We start from the raw sequence: 19,866 nt of genomic DNA, 5'->3' as shown, positions 1-19,866 counted from the left end.
TCATTAACTGAAATAATTATATACTTACCTGTAAATTTCTGTCAATAAGCCAGTTTACTTCAAAGTCATCGTCATCTTCACCAAAGGGGTTAATGAGAGACTCGGCGACTTTGAGCCATCCCATGTAGAAGAAGAATTCTAACGTCGTAAATATGGGAAAATAAAGGTCTATATTACTGATATAGACTGATTCGCTATGAGATTGGAGTTTGTGGTCAACCCATTGACTACCCAAAGCGGAAGTTATGAAATATGAGTAAACAGCAATAGTTACTACCTGAAAAGAACAAGCCCATATCTAATTAACTAGGTGAACCACAAGGCAATTATGTAACAATAGCATCTATAATGTTATGTTTACAATTCAACGCTTTCAAGAAAATGAACTATTTATTTTGCCTCACGCTTATTTCCTTTGAATATTGCGTGCGATATTAACGATAATGAGGAAATAAATCTCTTTTGGTTTTAGGGCTTTACCCTCAATAATGGGACTAATTCGTGAGAAGAATTCATAACACAATGTGATTTTAACATGACCATTGACCATTATATTTTAATATTTTCAGCCAAGTCATTGTATTGAATTATAGCTGGATATCTCTGCACAATAAAATGCTTAAATTAGTAATGAAACAGTGATTCAGCAAATTGAGTTTATTCATCGTATGAATTATGATGATTTCCTCCTCTTAAAATTAATACTCTGAATATTATTGAAATATGCAGTTAGAAGTTTAGCACACTATGTTTTCTAACCTGCGTATACACAAGCGGTACACTAATGGTATCGTAACTCAAAAGCAACCCGGCTTGTCCCCTGAATTTGTTCAATTCGTCTATAATTGTCTTCACGGCGAAATCGTCTCGTATCCTGCCCTCTTTCCGGGCTCTTGTCACTATACTCGTTGCCCAAACTATCGGTAACCTTTAATATTGTAATAGGGATTAAATGTAGAGAATTCAGGAGCCCACAACGACAAAGCAATAAGCTAGTGCGTACTTTGAATGTTAATGTATTGTTATCCACCGTGGTGCCGCAAGCATCATGGTCACATTTACTCGTTAGTGACGTTGACACTTACACTTGGCTATATTCAGCATTTATGATAACTTACGGTACTAAAAACATTTCATACCAATGTTTAGATGGTTTAGGAAACTTTTGATTAAGGTTTTCTAAAATAGATTTTTCATTGTCTAACAATAAACCGGCTTCAACCAGATTGTCGAGTGTTGGGAAGCGCTTTTTAACTCTTGGAGAGATCATAGTTAGCACCATTGTGAGGCAAAGGCACACATATCGAAGTATTGTACGACGCATGAGGCGCCCCCGTTCATCCTGGAAAAACGATAAATATAAATAGACTCCAAGTGTAAACAGAAACCTAATTTTGAACTAAACAATATACGGTCAAATGGTTGCCGAATAAAATCAATAACAATTATTTTTTTGGTTCAGTTATTAGACAGATGCTAAGTTAGTTCTAAAACCAATTACACATACGTATATCATATTATCTATAGTGATAATGACACTATGAAGTGAAATAAGCATGAATGTCTTTTATTCTATACGTTTCCTTTGAACCGATTACATTTACTATTAAAAGTTAGAGGTTATAGCTTAGTTAAAATAATTATGCGTACAAAGTCAGGGGATTCCGCTTATCTATTCGAATATAATATTATAGCTGAAAGGTTTGTTTGTTTGTTAGAACGCGGTAATCTCAGGAACCACGGATTCGATATGAAAAATTATTTCACTGTACTGGCTATACATTATTAGTTACGCTAATACCAATAGGAGCGGATCAATGCGGGTAAAACCACGGGGCAAGCAAATTTTAAATATAAGCGACGAAATCATTACTCATAAGAACTATACCTACAATGCACAAGGTTACACATTTTTAATCAATGATATCTGCAGAAATATAATTGATAAGATCAATCTTCACTTAACGTAGCTTAAAACTATAAATTAATAAAACATGTTTATTATTTTCTTGATAATCATGATTATCTCGAAATTGAATTGAACACTAGATTTTCCCTAAACAAGTAGGTAATATTTAAGGCCTTTTAAAAATTTCCATTTATAAGATAACCTTTTTGTCACACGTTATCATTTTAATTTGCTTCTGTTTATCCACTATAAATCGTGCCATTGTTTAGTCCTACCTTTATAACGTCATCATCTAACATCTTAGCCATTAACATCTGGTGATTGTATTGTGAGAGATAAAAACATCGTCATACTTATCCAGTCAAAATGCGCGAATGATTCTTATCTCTCTTAGCGTAAAGATAAGATTAACGGAAATAGTATACTTGCATTCTATCAAACTTCGTTATCATTGGACATCAGCCTTGAGGCCTTGTTAAAAAATCTCACACAAAACACGACATGACACGAAAGTAAACCTGTCTGTCTATTACGTTTTCATACCAAAAAAAAGCACGATATTTTTTAGAAGATAATAATTCTCGATTTACAAATTGGAGGATCAGTTTTATGGAAAGTGAATGCAATGCAATGAAGCACGCAAGCAAAGTCATGGACGGAATACTAGTACATAATATTAATGTACGTCTTTAGGAGTGACTATAGCAATAGTTCGGATGAAAACAAATAACAATACAGTCATTTACCTACTTAAGGGTGCGTATAAAGCAAAATTACCAATCTTCTATTAGATGATACGTGTAATATTCAAGACCAAATCTAAAAAATAAAATATATATCAAACTAGATGATATGTTCAACGATTCTGTTCAATCAAAAACATAAAATATTAAAATTGACTCGATAAAAAAAAAATCACCAAGTTAGCTCTAATTTTCACACTTTTACGTTTTCTACTTGACATGGTAATACTTATTATGATTTTTTTTTCATAAACAATTATATTAAAACATTTGCAAGATATTTGTCAGAGCATTTTGTGTAATTACTTTTAGTTTTGGTTTTATCTGCGATAAACCACTTTTATCGTGACAAAACTAGTGTCCGACCGAACTTTCGGTTTCGGTTTCGGTTTCGGCCGAGTTTCGGCCAATCAAGTTTCGGCCGCAGTTTCGGTTTCGGCCAAAATCGGCCGAAACTTTTGCCGAAACCGAAACTTATTTCGCAAGTTCAGTGAACTTAGTTCACACACGTTCACGCTCGCCTAACTTCGTTTTCCTCGGCAACGCTTTGACGGACGCTGTCAAAGCGTTGGTTGACCCACGCTGGTGGAAACAATTTTTGATTATCTATGTTGAGTTTGGAACTGGGTGTAATAGTAATTAATAATTATTATTTTTATATAAGAGGTACCTAAAAGAGACTTATTATTCTTCTAAGTACAAATACCAATCCAAAGTATTAAAGACTCTTTAATAAAGAGAAAGATCTCAAAATACCAAAACTTAGTATTTAAAGTAACAGCAACAATTACTGATTTGATTTAGATGACTGATTTTACCGAGAACTTAATTTGAAAAAATAATAAAAATTAAATTTGTTATTATGTATTAATATTTTAAAAATATTATTTTTTTATTTTATATTAAATAAATGATTACAACAAATTTAATATACTGTGTTTTCCTTTCATGCCCTAATTAAGGCAAAATAATAGGTAAAATGCACCAAAGTTCAGTATTTTTAGAAATTTCATACTAGACCACGTGAGTTTCGGTTTCGGTTTCGGTTTCGGCCGAAACTGAAGCCACGGCCGAACATTCGGTTTCGGTTTCGGTTTCGGCCTGGAAACCAGTTTCGGTCGGACACTAGACAAAACCAAACGTTTATCTCGAGAAAAAAAGAGCGCCAAAAGTGGTTTATCGCAGATAAAACCAAAACTAAAAGTAATTACACAAAATGCTCTGACAAATATCTTGCAAATGTTTTAATATAATTGTTTATGAAAAAAAAATCATAATAAGTATTACCATGTCAAGTAGAAAACGTAAAAGTGTGAAAATTAGAGCTAACTTGGTGATTTTTTTTTTATCGAGTAAATTTTAATATTTTATGTTTTTGATTAAACAGAATCGTTGCACATATCATCTAGTTTGATATATATTTTATTTTTTAGATTTGGTCTTGAATATTACACGTATCATCTAATAGAAGATTGGTAATTTTGCTTTATACGCACCCTTAATTACCTACATAAACACGCAAAGGAAGTCAATAATGTGAAGTATAAACTAATGAGTTACTAACATTTAACGTTTTATCGCTTACCTGACCGTGAATGGAAGCAGATACAAATACGGCAATTGAGTCAGGCCACGGTATGGTAGTGTATTGATTCCACCACCGATTCATTACTACAGTAACATAGAAACCAAGCACGAAAGACAATGGAATGACGTTTCCATGAAAACTGCAATAATTCACGACGCCTTCAAACGTTCTGAAAATGAAAACCTACCTATTAATTTGTAATGACCATATGACTATAATCACAAACTCAAATTAAATACCTATAATTATTATGTTTAACAAAAATAAGAATAACACAAGACTTGCTATTTAAAATTTGAGTCAATACTCTCCTTGTCTGAGGAAATGTAGTAGTAGATAGACCATTAATTATTATTAGCTGGTGCCATTATCAAAGAGAAGAAGAAAAAGAAGTACATATTTGATACTAAATTTTATCTTACCGTTTTGAATCTTCACCCAAAAGTAATCTATATGTCAAATTTAATATATAATATAGAAGTAAAAAAACTATAAGATCCAGCCATATTAGTTTGTAAATGCTGCCTCGCCATCTAAAACAAAAATAAACATATAAATTATTAAAATATGGCTATCAACCATTTGTTTTATGCTGCAAACCTACGACAACGTAGAGTTAATGTGGATTATGGATTTAGCCTTACTACCTTGTATAGATATATCTCCATGTGGTCATTATAAATCTATTTATAAAGTAAACTACGAGCAATATAAATCTCTAGAGCCTCAAATACACTTTGTGCACCTCACATGTGTTTTGATAGTAAAAAGATTTTATCTTGACAGTCGATTCTGCGAGATTATGTCATCACACCTACATATATACTTTTGATGTTGATAACACCTACATCTTTGGCTGTGTATGAGCATTGCAAAAGTATGTCTAAATCTCCGAACTTGTCTCGCAAAAAAGGACTTTTCTAACACATCGGAAGTCGCCATCGAAATGTCGAATTATGATTAGAATTTAGATGTACATATTGTATTATTACTAGCTGTCCCGGCAAACGTTGTTCTGCCTTACTCTTATCACTTAGGGGTACGAAAAATAGATGTTGGCCGTTTCTCAGAGATACCCAATATGCACAGAAAATTTCATGAGAATCGGTCCAGCCGTTTTGGAGGAGTACGGTAACTAACATTGGGACACGGAAATTTTATATATTAGAAAGAAGAAGAAGATAATTAAGAAATTGATTTCATGTATTACTGATATAACCAATCTGGCAAAAGGCTCGTTATATAATATACAGATTACATATACCTACCTAAACAATAAACAATTACACATATTATGTATCGTTAGACATGGAGAGTTTCCTTTAGAGATTTTTCTTTTGAATATACAAAGATGTGTTGGGAAGATTCAACACAGATCTTAAGTAACCTTGAAAACAAATAACATTGCACCTGTTTCGATGTTTTATTTTTACTCTGAAGCCCGTAATTATCTAATTCTTACGTAATAACTTAGGCACTATAGTCTCACTCACACCCGGCATTTACCGCGACCGCGAAGGCAAACTTTACGGTTCAAGATAATTTTTAAATAACTGGTTGAATTTGTCAAAAGATAAATAAATAAATGCTATAAATAAACATTGTTTTAATGAAAATATTAAATTAGACTAATAAATCTTACATGCCATTGATCATGTCGAACTTATACATATTTACAAGACTTTAAAACGTTTACTGTTTATACATGAGGCACATGTATTTTATTGTCGATTTTAAACACATAAGAATAAAGAAATCGCGTGTAAGTTATAAAGCAGACATTTAATTGCCTGTTAGAAACAGTTCAATACTTAATGTACTTCAAATAATGATGTCAAGAACTTTACCTGTTTGAATTAAATACTACTATAACCTAGATACTAAATGTTTAATTTCTTGTTTTCTTATAGGTATGTTATCTATTTTAAATTCAAGAGGTAGGTATATCATCATATTATCATTGAACCGGATGATCAAATGGCGAATATTTTTCCAATGAGAATCACTAGTTGTAGGAATTTGAACATATAAAATCACCAAGTTTTGGCCAATGTATTATGTAATTCATCCTTCAATCTTATTATGTATTTAGTTAGCGATTGGCAGACGTATGACTACATCATATCGGTTATCTTATGAATGATATCTTTTCTGCGAATCTTTTTGTACTGTTAATGATTCACAAACGCTTACAACACGAATGAATGTATGTAAGTACATAGTCTTATATGTACTGTATTACTTTCAAATTCGCGCAAAACATCTGATTTTTCAAACTTAAAATGTCTTTATGTATCATACATTGCACTTGTAAGATAATACATACACACACATATTAAGAAAAAACACTATTTTTAACGTTCATGATATTTTTGATGTCATTTTTGTTATTTAAACTAGTTAAAAAACAGTTTAAAAAAGTTCTGTCTTGGACGTCCGTGTGTCTGTATGTGCGGATCCTTTTTCTTGTTAACACGATAGCGACCGAAATACTTTACTAATCGAGTCTTTTTTGCACGCCTCATAAGCGAAGCGTTGAGGTGGGTACTACTGTCACTTCGCGCAAAACATCTGATTTTTCAAACTTAAAATGTCTTTATGTATCATACATTGCACTTGTAAGATAATACATACACACACATATTAAGAAAAAACACTATTTTTAACGTTCATGATATTTTTGATGTCATTTTTGTTATTTAAACTAGTTAAAAAACAGTTTAAAAAAGTTCTGTCTTGGACGTTCGTGTGTCTGTATGTGCGGATCCTTTTTCTTGTTAACACGATAGCGACCGAAATACTTTACTAATCGAGTCTTTTTTTTTCTCTTACGCTTGAGTATGCTCAGGAATAGAACCCTTTCATTTTTCAGGGTCTGATTCGATGTGGTTTAATTGTTATTAAATAAACAAAAATAATAATTAATAAATATTTATTAAAAAAAATTATGAGGCGTGCACTTTTGGATTTTCCAAAATATTTTTCTCTTACGCTTGAGTATGCTCAGGAATAGAACCCTTTCATTTTTCAGGGTCTGATTCGATGTGGTTTAATTGTTATTAAATAAACAAAAATAATAATTAATAAATATTTATTAAAAAAAAATTATGAGGCGTGCACTTTTGGATTTTCCAAATTATTTTTAAAATATAGACAGATAATTTAACCTATTAAACTAATTTGATATATAATTTAAAAACGTGCACAATTATAGCAGCTCTCTGTAATGGTTCCACTTAATTTTATATAATAAATTCTCATACATTATTAAAAATTGTACAGCCGATTTCGAATTATCGATAGGTTTTTGTTATGGAAATTACATTATCTATTTTCTTTGAAAAAAAAAGACTCAAAATAAATTGGTTTGTTTAATATTTAATTTAAAGGAAAATTTAACCAATTTATATATGTACTAGCTAACTACGTAAAGTAAGAAAGTTTTGGATAAAAATGTCGTCAAATGAAAATTTAATCTTATAAAACAAGCACCATTACGCCGAATTTTGATTATAATAAGTAAATCGTAGGCTAACGCAATTTATGTACCTATGTACTTATTACTTAGACACTTATTATGATCAAAATTCTGCTTACCTAATTTAAACTTAGATTAATTTAATTTAGTTAAGTACTTAATGATCTAAGAATTTACCTAACGTACGAACACCACCAGGTATATTTGTTCAATTGTTCTCTTAAATTTAGTCTTTTTGACAGAAAGAAATAATGTGTCAGCTATTTCCCTTGTTTCATCCTCTTACCAGGAATTTCACATTAACATTAATTTACGTAATAGATTTTACAGACATGACTGTGAATTGAGCGCCAATATGGGAATCACGGCCGGAAAGTGACGTCATCTAGAAACACGCTCGTCGAGGCGCGGTTCTGGTGATTAATACATATAATTATATGTATGTTAATTAAGGGGGCGCATAAAGCAAAATAACCAATCTTCTATTAGATGATACGTGTAATATGCAAGACCAAATCTAAAAAATAAAATATATATCAAACTAGATGATATGTTCAACGATTCTGTTTAATCAAAAACATAAAATATTAAAATTTACTCGATAAAAAAAAATCACCAAGTTAGCTCTAATTTTCACACTTTTACGTTTTCTACTTGACATGGTAATACTTATTATGTTTTTTTTTTCATAAACAATTATACATATTAAAACATTTGCAAGATATTTGTCAGAGCATTTTGTGTAATTACTTTTAGTTTTGGTTTTATCTGCGATAAACCACTTTTGGCGCTCTTTTTTTCTCGAGATAAACGTTTGATTTTGTCACGATAAAAGTGGTTTATCGCAGATAAAACCAAAACTAAAAGTAATTACACAAAATGCTCTGACAAATATCTTGCAAATGTTTTAATATAATTGTTTATGAAAAAAAAATCATAATAAGTATTACCATGTCAAGTAGAAAACGTAAAAGTGTGAAAATTAGAGCTAACTCGGTGATTTTTTTTTATCGAGTAAATTTTAATATTTTATGTTTTTGATTAAACAGAATCGTTGAACATATCATCTAGTTTGATATATATTTTATTTTTTAGATTTGGTCTTGCATATTACACGTATCATCTAATAGAAGATTGGTTATTTTGCTTTATGCGCCCCCTTAAGTTCTTATCATTCAGAATACTTCTACTATAGCTGTTAATCCACTGATTGTTTTTACTATCTTAAATATTTATAGGAAAAAATCAGTTTCAGATGTCAATACTTCTTTAAACAGCATTGGTTTAACTTTAACATGAATATGATTTTCAGCATTGTTATTCAAAAACATACTGGATTATTTGAGTGACTAATCGCTCGTGCGTTTTCTAATTATATTATATGACAAAAATTGTGTACATAACAAATGCAGGACAAATTACAACTGTGCACATAATATCTACATTCTACAACCCAAATTAATATAGCAGTCGTAAAGCATTCGTGTAACTGTGTTTTTGAGATAATTTATGAGGTATCATATTTTTATGATTAGATGTTATAATATGAATTGCATTGTATTTACGATTCAAGATACATAAACCGGACAAATAAAAATATAATAAAAATTTGGAGCCCGGATTCTTGAATTCCTCCATTTAAATATTATTAAAAGCAAGTTTAATAATAATTATGTATTATACAGTAATATGTATATAAACCGGTTATTTAAATGATAATTGAAAAATAGATTTTAACCTTTTTAACTTTTTAAGTAACTAATATTCTGCGGACTTTAAAATTTAATTTATAGGTACCTATTTAGTATGAGTTAGATATATAATAATATGATGAGTTAGATATTGGTATTTCACAGTTGTCTGGGAAAAGTGAAAAGTCTGATTGTTGTAATTGTTATCTACTATAGAGTTGAATAATTTGAGTTCAATTTGAAGACAACTAATTTAAGAAGATAGAACGAAATATTTCAACAATATACTACAAATGCTGGACCTGGTAATTCATATTTTCACAAATAAATTGCGTCACGTATTCGTTGAAGTCGTGTTAAAATACGTCCAATATCCGTAATTCTACAACAACAAGTTTTATGAAGCGGTGAACTCTAAGTAGGTCTCATCCCCTACTTTAACGACAGTGATCTGAATAATAAATATCCCTTGCCTGGCAGTTTCAAAGCTTTTCCCGGCTTGTAACGTAGACATGTCGGCTACTTAGAACGTTCGAACACTAACTGTTTCTTGAATTAAAGGAGACAAAGAAATCAATGTGTTAAAAATATTGCAACATGGGAAATTTTCATGGCTTGACATAATGGTTATAAGAAAACAGCCGCTATTGGGTTTTCAATAAGCAATTGTAAAAAAAATAAGTATCGACATAGGTAGGTTAGTAGCATAGGTTAGTAGGTACCTTAGATCATTAAGTAATGGATGGAGCACGCTGGCAAATGTTCTAACTAAACTTTCTGCCGGTTTTGGTGCGGGGAGGGTAACTCACACTTTGAAACACAATCACACATTCACAAAAATAATTTGTGTCTTTACAAACTCAAACTATTACAAAATGGACAGACTAGCATGTTTTTGCACACATACATCGATTACACAGAAAAATCTCTATACATATACGTAATAATACAATCGCTCTAAAGGGATGTAACCATATCGATATTACAAAAATAATAATTTTGTTGAAATTAGAAATAACATTAATATTATATTCATAAAAAATACTACACAGGTCATTTGTAACGTTTTCATCATTAAGTATTATATGCATACGAAAAAACAATAAAACGCCATTTTATTTGTATTTGAATATGTATTTATTCAACACATCACATATTATATTCAATAAAATAAATATCGGTCCAGAAATTTTTATTATTTCTGTACCGAGATGTCCATTTTGATTTTCTCCCACAGCATTCAATCTACCTTAGCCTTAAAGCAGGATTTTTTGTAAATCTGAAATATACGCAATATTCGTACATACATATAAACAAAGTAGCTGCTCCGCGCGTTTTCACCCCCGTGGCTCCACTCCTGTTGGTAGTAGCGTGATGATATATACCTTCCTCGATAAATGGGCTATCTAACACCGAAAGAATTTTTCAAATCGGACCAGTAGTTCCCGAGAATAGCGCGTTCAAACAAACAAACAAACAAACAAACTCTTCAGCTTTATAATATTAGTATAGATTACATAATAGAAAGGTTACAAGATTAACATTACAAAAAAACGGCTAAATGCGAGTCGGACTCGCGCACGAAGGGTTCCGTACCATTAAAATGTTCTGCCAGTTAAAAGGCTTATTAGACCACCCAATTTTTAGGGACCCTAACCCTAACTAAGAGTGGTGTAATAAGACTTAGGGAGTTAGTGTCCCGATTTAGGGCGATCGGGTCTGCCCGATCTGCCTAGCTCCCTAAGCGCCCTGCAGATTGGGTAATGTAATAACGTTTAGGGCGGTTAGGGAGCTCAGTTGCCGCGCGACTAGTGCGTGGAGTGGCTGCTTTTGTATGTAAGGTGTCACCAAACTCAACAAGTGTTCAAATTGTTCTGCACCTACTCTAATTAATTCATTAAAACTCCCGGTTCAACCACGCTTAATATTTGCATATTTGAAAGCTTTTCACGTAATCGCAAATACTCTCTCACCCAGATTTTTCTCTTATTTCTTTTTTTAATATTTGTTATTGCGACAACGGCTACAGCAACTTTTAGAAGTTTCGATACTGAGACGGCATATAATGTAAAATGCAACAATACGTTTATCTCTCTAGACATTCGCGTATAAACTGAGTTAGGGCCCAATTCGCAAAGAAGTGTAATAAGCGCCACACTAACTAGGGTACACGCACACCCTTGATGCAGGGCCCTTCATATCGGGTAGTGTAATAAGCCTATAAAAGTAACCGAGCGTAAATTTTAATAAATAATATATACAAGACTTACAAAATAAACATTATACTCCTTTTTATGCAGTTGTGTAAAATTTTAATATAATAAAGATTATTTATATTCTCATCTCATTTCAAATTATACTTAGAAAAATATTTTTTTATCGACGTTCAAGTTAAAAGCAGTCCGTCACTAAGAAAGTCGTAAAAATTTACGACCTTTTAAGCGACGAGTTTTTAAATTCAACTCTATCACTAAGTTCATAAAGATTAAATTTGAATTTCTCTTCAAGATAGTCTCGCTACATCACTTTATAGTCTCGTAGGGAGTGCGGTTCAATATCGCGTTCTAAATTCAACTTTATCGCTTAGTTCATAAAGATTAAATTTGTATATTTTCTCTTCAAGATAGTCTCGCTACATCGCTTTATAGTCTCGTGGGGAATGCGGTTCAATATCGCATTTTAAATTCAACTTTATCTCTTAGTTCATAAAGATTAAATTTGTATATTTTCTTTCCATGATAGTCTCGTGAGGCCGCATCAATGATCGAGTACACACATGACTCGATTATTTGTCTTGATCATATCGCTAAACGATACATCGACGATTATTAGAAATTGCATTTAATTAGAAATGTACGTTAAAAAAATAAAAAAATATACACAAATGAAAGGTTATTCCATCTTTTTTAATATTCGACATGTTTGAATTGCTTCTGCAAGACTTGACAGTGCATTTTATTTAAAAAAAACTGAAGTGACGACATGATTATAGAAATGCTTTGTTTGGACTTTGCGGTTCAACTTCGGTTATATGAGGGTGAATAATTTTGGTTGTCTCTGTTTATTAATTAACTTAAATAATTTTAGATCTAATTGATTTTGATTTGTTAGTTCTTTAAAATAATAGCGACCATGCGAACTCTATGATTTTATGCTATTGCGCGATTTTTACATTTTGCGTGCAGTGGCCGACTCAGTAAATTCAGAAGGAAAGTAGGGTTAATGTCCTCTAGAATTTTAGTGCTGAACCACAGATAGATAATACAATATGTACCTACTATACTAGCTGAACTACAACGAGCGAGATATTCAATATCACCTACATGATGTACGGTGTACCTAGTATAAAACAAAGTCGCTTTCTCTATCCCTATGTCCCTACTCCCTATGTAGGTATGCTTAAATCTTTAAAACTACGCAACCAATTTTGATGCGGTTTTATATAATAGAGATTGATTGAAAGCGGGTGAAGCCGCGGGCGGAAAGCTAGTAAAAAATAATGCGAGAGACGTAGGTACCTACGACACTTTTGACTGAAAGCAATTTAAATAATAACACAGTAAAACATCGAATACGTGCGACCAAGCATGGACCTAAATAAGCACAGTAAATATCTATTTACTGTGCTTATTTAGGTCCATGTCCAATAGCTGGGTCCACACCGGACGATCCACCGCGATCCGATCGCGCGCGGCAGGCGCGCGATCCAAAGATGCGGGCGGTGTGGACGTGCCGCGCGCGATCCATGCACGCGTTTTGGAGCGCCCGCTCCCTACCTCGTGCGATCCGTTAGCGGGCGGTTTTTGTACCCGCTTCCCGCCTCAGGTGCGTGATGCGCGCGGTGCGGACGGTTGTGTTGGATCGCGCGATCCACCTCACCATGGACATCTCAGAAAGTCGAATATCTCAAATTGATTAGCATTCATTCTTGCAAAATTGTGTTCAACTTCATCTGAAACTAACTCTGCGTACAGCTGAGTCCCAGATGCCAATCGATTTTTATAAAATTGTTTCATCCAAAACCGTCGATTTCTTTTTTTTGATTTTTTGCGCAAACATTTCAGTATAATAAAAGTTACTGCTGCAACGGCAAGACGCCGCCGTTGTACGTGTGACTCCATATTGTACAAGAGTTAGACTGGCTGAATCACGGATCGCCTTAGGATCACTTGGAGCGCATATTTGGGATCGCAAGTTTTTAAAGTGGATCGGCCTAACATGATCCACGATCCATGCTCCGCGATCCTGGATCGCGGATCGCGGGATCACTGGATCATCCGGTGTGGACCCAGCTAATAAGCACAGTAAATAGATATTTACTGTGCTTATTTAGGTCCATGCTTGGTCCATGGCTTATAAGTTATAACTATAAGTAATTTTTTATGGGTATTTAACTCATCAGAACAAGAATGGGAAAAGCAAAATAAAAATTTAAATACGTTTAAATAAATTGGTTATTTTAGAACATAATAGGTATATTATAGTATCAGTCATATAAAACAAATAAAAATTATAATCGATATATATACGTAATCAATAATAATCATACCTGCCTTTCCATTCAAAAACTACTGACTTGTAACAATTAAAAGTAGGGATGTAACGATACCGATACCGATACCGATATATCGGCCGATATAATCGGCAAGCCGATATATCGGTATCGCCGATAATAAATCAACCGATACCGATATTTTTTTATTAAATTCTTTCTTTTCTTTTATGTTTTTGCATTGTATTCATTCATATTGTTTTATTTCTGTTTCTGTAATAGTGTTAAGGAAGAGTGTGTTTTACTAGGAGAATTCCAATCACAAATTTGTTTATGTACTTAAAGGAAAGAAATAAATAATTTTGTCACACCAAAACCTCACGAGCGCGATCGCAGGTATAACGAGAGAGAGACGGACCGATCTCCCGTTTCATCTCGAGCGCTGCCACTGCATTATGTTATCACGTAAACATCTACTTTACAAACAACCAATTTTTTTGATATCAAAAAATTCAAAAACCCGCGCCCAATGAACGATGCGGGAGGCCGCCCGCGCGTGCGCACTTTGTTTTCTGAAAAAACTCTACCAATAGTAAACTTTTATTGGGTACTGATTGTATGTGTATTACTTAAAGTTGAACTGACTTTGTAAAATAATAATACTAAAATAAATGGTTTTGTTGTTTTTTGATTTGGCATTTTTATTTAAAAGAATACGATTAACAGTTGTCTCTGTTAAGGTGATGAATTAATTTTTCTAACATTTACGGCCCTTTTTAAACCTTCGTAATTTTTATATTATTAAAGTTGTCGTGATGAAAATTCTTGACAAGAAAGTTCAATAGTAACACAATACGTCTACCGTTTTAGAAACATGATTCCATGATATTTTCTCGATAGAAAAAAAATACAAAGTTCTCATTGTTATTTTTTTTTAATCTCTGGCATCTTCAAAATAACAAACGTAAAGTTACGACTTTTTGGATATTAACTATAAAATATACAACCTATACGTCTACCGTGTTAGAATTTTGAAATATGCGATGGTTTTGAAATAAACAAGAAATACTTGAAATTAGCGCCTGACCAGCCAATATAGCGAGAGCCGCCCTGTACCTTCCTACCCCGATCGCTGCACGAGTCATTCCCGCTACGGCCGTCACACGGGGAACTTGTGTCGCTTGCGCAATCGTAAAAAAGGGTGACAACACGATAAGACAAAATGAGACAAATGGGGACAATAAAGAAAATAAGAAGAAGAAACATAAAGGTTGGAGGAAAAAGAATGCTTACAATTGAAACAAATTAATGAAGTAAGTTGGTTTTATTTTAAATTTGATGATAATTGTATTATAGACGATGTTTGATATGTACCCCTGTTTTAAGTACATAACGAATGTGTAAGATTTTTTCATTTATAGCATAAATAATCTTTTCAGAAATCCGGAATCCAGAAGGAAAATAAACCCACTGATTGTTCACAATGTGAACCCACTCCTTCATAAGTACCTTTATTCAGTCAAAAATGTATGTTATCAACGCTCTACTGGTTTTATCGCATGATTCCATTTTTAGCAAAAAGCAACAAAGTGCAAAGAAATAAAAAATCATGGTGAACTTAGTGGAAGTATGGTGGACGTAATATGGAATTATGGAACAGGAGCTCGTTGGAGTAGTATTATATTTTAAAAAAATACGAAAAAATTTCAAAAATTTCTTAGTAGGTGGTAGATAAGTATGTTGTATAAAGAATTTGATGTTGATATTTATTTCATTTATACTTACTACACCTGTGCGGGAAATTGCTTAGTACTAAAACAGGTTTATATTCATATTTACATAGTAATGTGAGTTTTCATTTCGAAAAATTTTGTGTAAGTATATTAAATTGAGTTCCTGGGTGATCTGGAAACACAATTGGGCCCGGAGGATGGCGCTGCAGTCACTCCTCCTAATCACATGAACCGATTTGGATGAATATTTGTGTGCACATTTCATTGTTGTGGGATGATTGGTTGATTCGTTTTCACATTAGCTAATATTATGTATTTTTGTTGTTAGAAAGTAAACTTAATTTAATGTTTATAATACATTATTATTGGTATAAATAAGCTATGTTCGTCTCACATTGCTGTTCCTGCCTACCTATCCTACCAGGGCCTAACTTTGTTCTGGCTATTTTATTTTGATTATTTGTAATGAATAATTACAATTATAATAGAGTGAAAAAATAAATACATGCGTCAATATATTTTGTGTTTTTTTTAAACAATTTTTTTATTAAAAAAAATATCATTCCGACCGCGGCTTTGCCCGCGTGGAATTAGGTTATATCGTGAATCCTGTTTTATCCCACAGAAGTGTTCAGTTCGGATAAAAAGTATCCTATGTGTAAATCCAGGCAATTCAATGTAGTCTTGACGTGATTAAGTAACAACTAACAAAAAAATATACAAATTAACATCCAAAGTTTCGCATCAGTTTTACTGTATTAGCGATATCTTCCACTCTTGACTTTGTCTGAGAAAAATTAGGGTTTATAACTTCTTTCAGAAATAGTACCTTTCATTTCTGGGCATGATGTAATATCTACGTCAGCATAAAATTCTATCTAAATCAATTCAGTAGTCCGCGTAATTAGGTAGCATTTCATTTTTTCATAGTAACAATATTTTTTGTTATTTTAAAGATTATTTATAACCTGTATTATTTTGTAATAAAGTAAACATTACGAAATAATAATAATTAATAATTATTAATAATGTCTAAGTAGTTGTTAAAAAGAAGATAATTTTGTGTTTATAAGCAAGAAAATAAAACCAATAAATCAACAATTAAATATATGTATAACAATATTATAACTGTATGACGACTCCATACATGTTTGTCCCGAGTCGGCCAGCGGCAGCGCGGCGAGTATGCAAGAATGACTTCGCGCACACCCGCGTTCGCGATAGCGAGCTATTAGACTCCGCCCGCCAAGCAGTGGATTTTTTTTTGTGTATCGTCTTAAATGTTGGTAACTTTTTATGCATAATTCACTATTTATTTTTCTACCAAGCCATCGATATCGGTATCGGTATCGGTATCGTCGATACATTACTACAAATATCGGTATCGGTATCGTATCGGCAAAATCATGTATCGTTACATCCCTAATTAAAAGTAAGAGGGTAGATTATATGTGTACCTACGGAAAATTGTAAACAATTCAAGAGATTGTGCTGAAGTTTTATTTAAAAATCTTAAACATTCATCAATTAATGATCAATATAATTAATTATAGGTAAAATGTACCTATGTACCTACTAGGTACATCTGTCGCTTTACATGTCGAGGTCGGAGGTAAGCTCACGCTCGCGCTGTGTCCTGACGCGAGTTTAAGATTTTATACCTACGCATTACAGAAAAAGTGCTCAACGCCGCTAAAGAAGTTTTCACTTCAAAAAGGAAGAGGTTTCTAAATACGACCACATATTTTTTACATGTAGGTAGGTAACTAGGTACCTAATCGCGTTTGAGCAGAATTTTGATACCTAATTCTTTTTTGTTGGACAGCTACAGCCTACAGGAGACATTGTTAAAGAAAACCACGCTCTGAAATAGGTAAAGTAGTAGAGTAGTTACTAGTTAAATCCGCCTTTACCTACTAGGTAACTACTAAGCTTAAAATAAAAAATGTTATTTTTATTCTTTAAAAAATGTAACAGTTGCAGTGGTTTAAATTATTAGGTAGGTACCTATTAGGTATATTGGACACCGACTTCCAACTTAATTTTATTTGGTACTTTTCGAAGGCAGATTATTTTTTTGTTTAGAATAATAATAATTACCTATAGGTAACTGTATATCTCTGCAAAGTGTTTATCTAGGTAGTACCTACTAACGAAAGTTTTTTATAAAGTTTGCAATCAAATAGGTAGCTAATTTATAAAAAAATGTAACACAAAATTCATAAGGCAAACAATAAAATTAAACCTGTGCCCGTGGATTTTTTCTAGGATACATTAATAATAAAATAGTTAAAGTAAACTTTGTTTTTTCTTTGTAAAAAAAAATACCTAACATCATATTATAAAAAATCGATTCTTACCTGTATAAAACTTTTAAAAAAGTTCCAAATCCGCGACATGTTGCCACTTCGCCCGTATATGTAACAGTCATTTTAAAATATTTTCGCCGTATCTATATAGGTATAAATAAATATCACAGACAAATCTTTATTATACATTAATTTACACAAGCACAGCGGGGAAAATCTTTCAAACACATTTTGTCGTCTTTGAAGAAAATATAAACAATTAAATATTCAATTAAAAAAAAATTGACCACTGAGTAAATTATTATTTTATTTATAATATAAAATTAAGTAAATTCGCAACTATAAAAATACTGCAATGCAGTTATAAACAACACAGGCACACACAACTATACAAAGCACAATACAAAGTATTTACTGAATACATAACTGACAAGTTGACAAATTGTCAATGACAATCAAACTGACGTAATGTGAATGAGTGAAGAGCACATGAGTGAAGTCGAAAGAGCAGTCAGCGTAGGCAGCTACGGTAGGCAGTCAGTGACCAATCAGAAACCGCTAATGAGGGACAAAAGGACAAAAAACATTTTTTTTCAATGTCAACTGTCACCTTCAGAGAGGTACTAGTGAAGTTTTTAAATCGATAATTTTATAAAACTGAGATTTAAAGAAAATATTCTCAGTCTCGCTTATTTTAAACGTAATATCTACTAAACACTCAATAGAATAATGCTGCCTCTTGAAAGGAATATCTTCGCAAGAAAGAAAGAATTGAACTCCTCAATAGAAAGATGGTCTCATATTCATTCGCTAAGTTCATTCCTATTACTACATACATATTTATTTATTTATATGGCAGAGTGACCAAAGATGTGCCAGGGTGTTAAGCAGCCAAAACCGCCCATTTAAACTATTAAATAATAAAAAATAGAAATAGTTTTTTCGTATACCAAATTTTGCAAAATATGGAGTAGTAACTAGTAGGGCCCTTCTATAGTAATAGTATGTAAGATAAACCCCCTCTTCTTGGGCTCCCTTTTTTTGTTTATTTTTGTAGACTTTTACATTATTAAGCAGCAAACTTTTTCTTTACATGTATAATCTTCTTTAATTAATCTTTTACAAATATGTAACACATCGGTCTTGTTCATTTTACTGTTAGGTGTGTTAATTGCAGAATTATACTAATATACCACAAACATATTATATTATAATATATCTGTGGTATAATGGTTTACATTGGCATATTGTCCGTGCAATAAACACAATTCTAAATGATATGTGACGATAATACATATATACATATTATCTATAATAACGTGAAGAATTTTATAAAAAATTTACGTGTATAAATACGTTGTGGAAATTATTTCTACTCTATTATCTCAGCTCTAAGCTCAGCTCACTATGATATATGGCAACATTCAAATCCACAGATGCTCATTAAATGGGTGACTTGCATAAAATGTATATTGTAAAATCATTGTAAAATGTATGTACCTACATTTAAATAAAGTGACGAACTCTCAGAATAATTTGTTTATTTCCATGGGATTCTTAACTAAGAATATGTTAGCAGTATAATATTGTTATTACAATTATATTTGAATGAATGAATGAATGAATGAATGAATGAAAATACTTTATTTGCACCAAAGACAAGGAAACAACACAAAAAAACACATACAAACAAACACGTACAAAAAGGCGGCCTTATCGCTAAAGCAGTGATCTCTTCCAGGCAACCTTTAGTCGAGGATTATGAGAATTACGTTTTATGATGAGGTTGATGGTGCAGAACACAAAAATCATTAAATAAATAAGTATAAGACTACACATAGTATACATATACATACATACGGATATTATAAAGATAAAAAGCAAATATTTAGTTGCTTTTTAAACTCATTCAATGACCCTGCC

The 19,866-nt window shown here is 32.2% G+C and overlaps 1 protein-coding gene across 2 annotated transcripts in view; it reads right to left on the bottom strand.

The window, feature by feature from the left end:
• The window catches only part of LOC149482251 (bestrophin-4-like), a 39,919-nt gene extending 21,515 nt beyond the window's left edge, over nt 1-18,404 (bottom strand). For both annotated transcript variants that reach the window (XM_089703787.1, XM_089703788.1), the window contains exons 1-6: nt 17,995-18,404; nt 4,663-4,773; nt 4,238-4,409; nt 1,140-1,342; nt 760-928; nt 29-277 (exon numbers count right to left, since the gene is read on the bottom strand). In XM_089703787.1, coding sequence (XP_089559913.1) covers nt 29-277; nt 760-928; nt 1,140-1,342; nt 4,238-4,409; nt 4,663-4,773; nt 17,995-18,065 — 975 coding nt within the window. In that variant the 5' untranslated portion in view covers nt 18,066-18,404. The remainder of the gene's footprint in view (nt 1-28; nt 278-759; nt 929-1,139; nt 1,343-4,237; nt 4,410-4,662; nt 4,774-17,994) is intronic.
• Nucleotides 18,405-19,866: the final 1,462 nt, after the last annotated feature.

Source organism: Colias philodice, chromosome 15, assembly GCF_061535455.1.
Source record: "Colias philodice isolate Cphi_HAF_F1 chromosome 15, ilColPhil1 Martin Lab GWU primary, whole genome shotgun sequence".
Lineage (NCBI taxonomy): Eukaryota > Metazoa > Arthropoda > Insecta > Lepidoptera > Pieridae > Colias > Colias philodice.
Note: the sequence above shows the minus strand (reverse complement) of the source record. Positions and strands in the feature narration are given on the sequence as shown.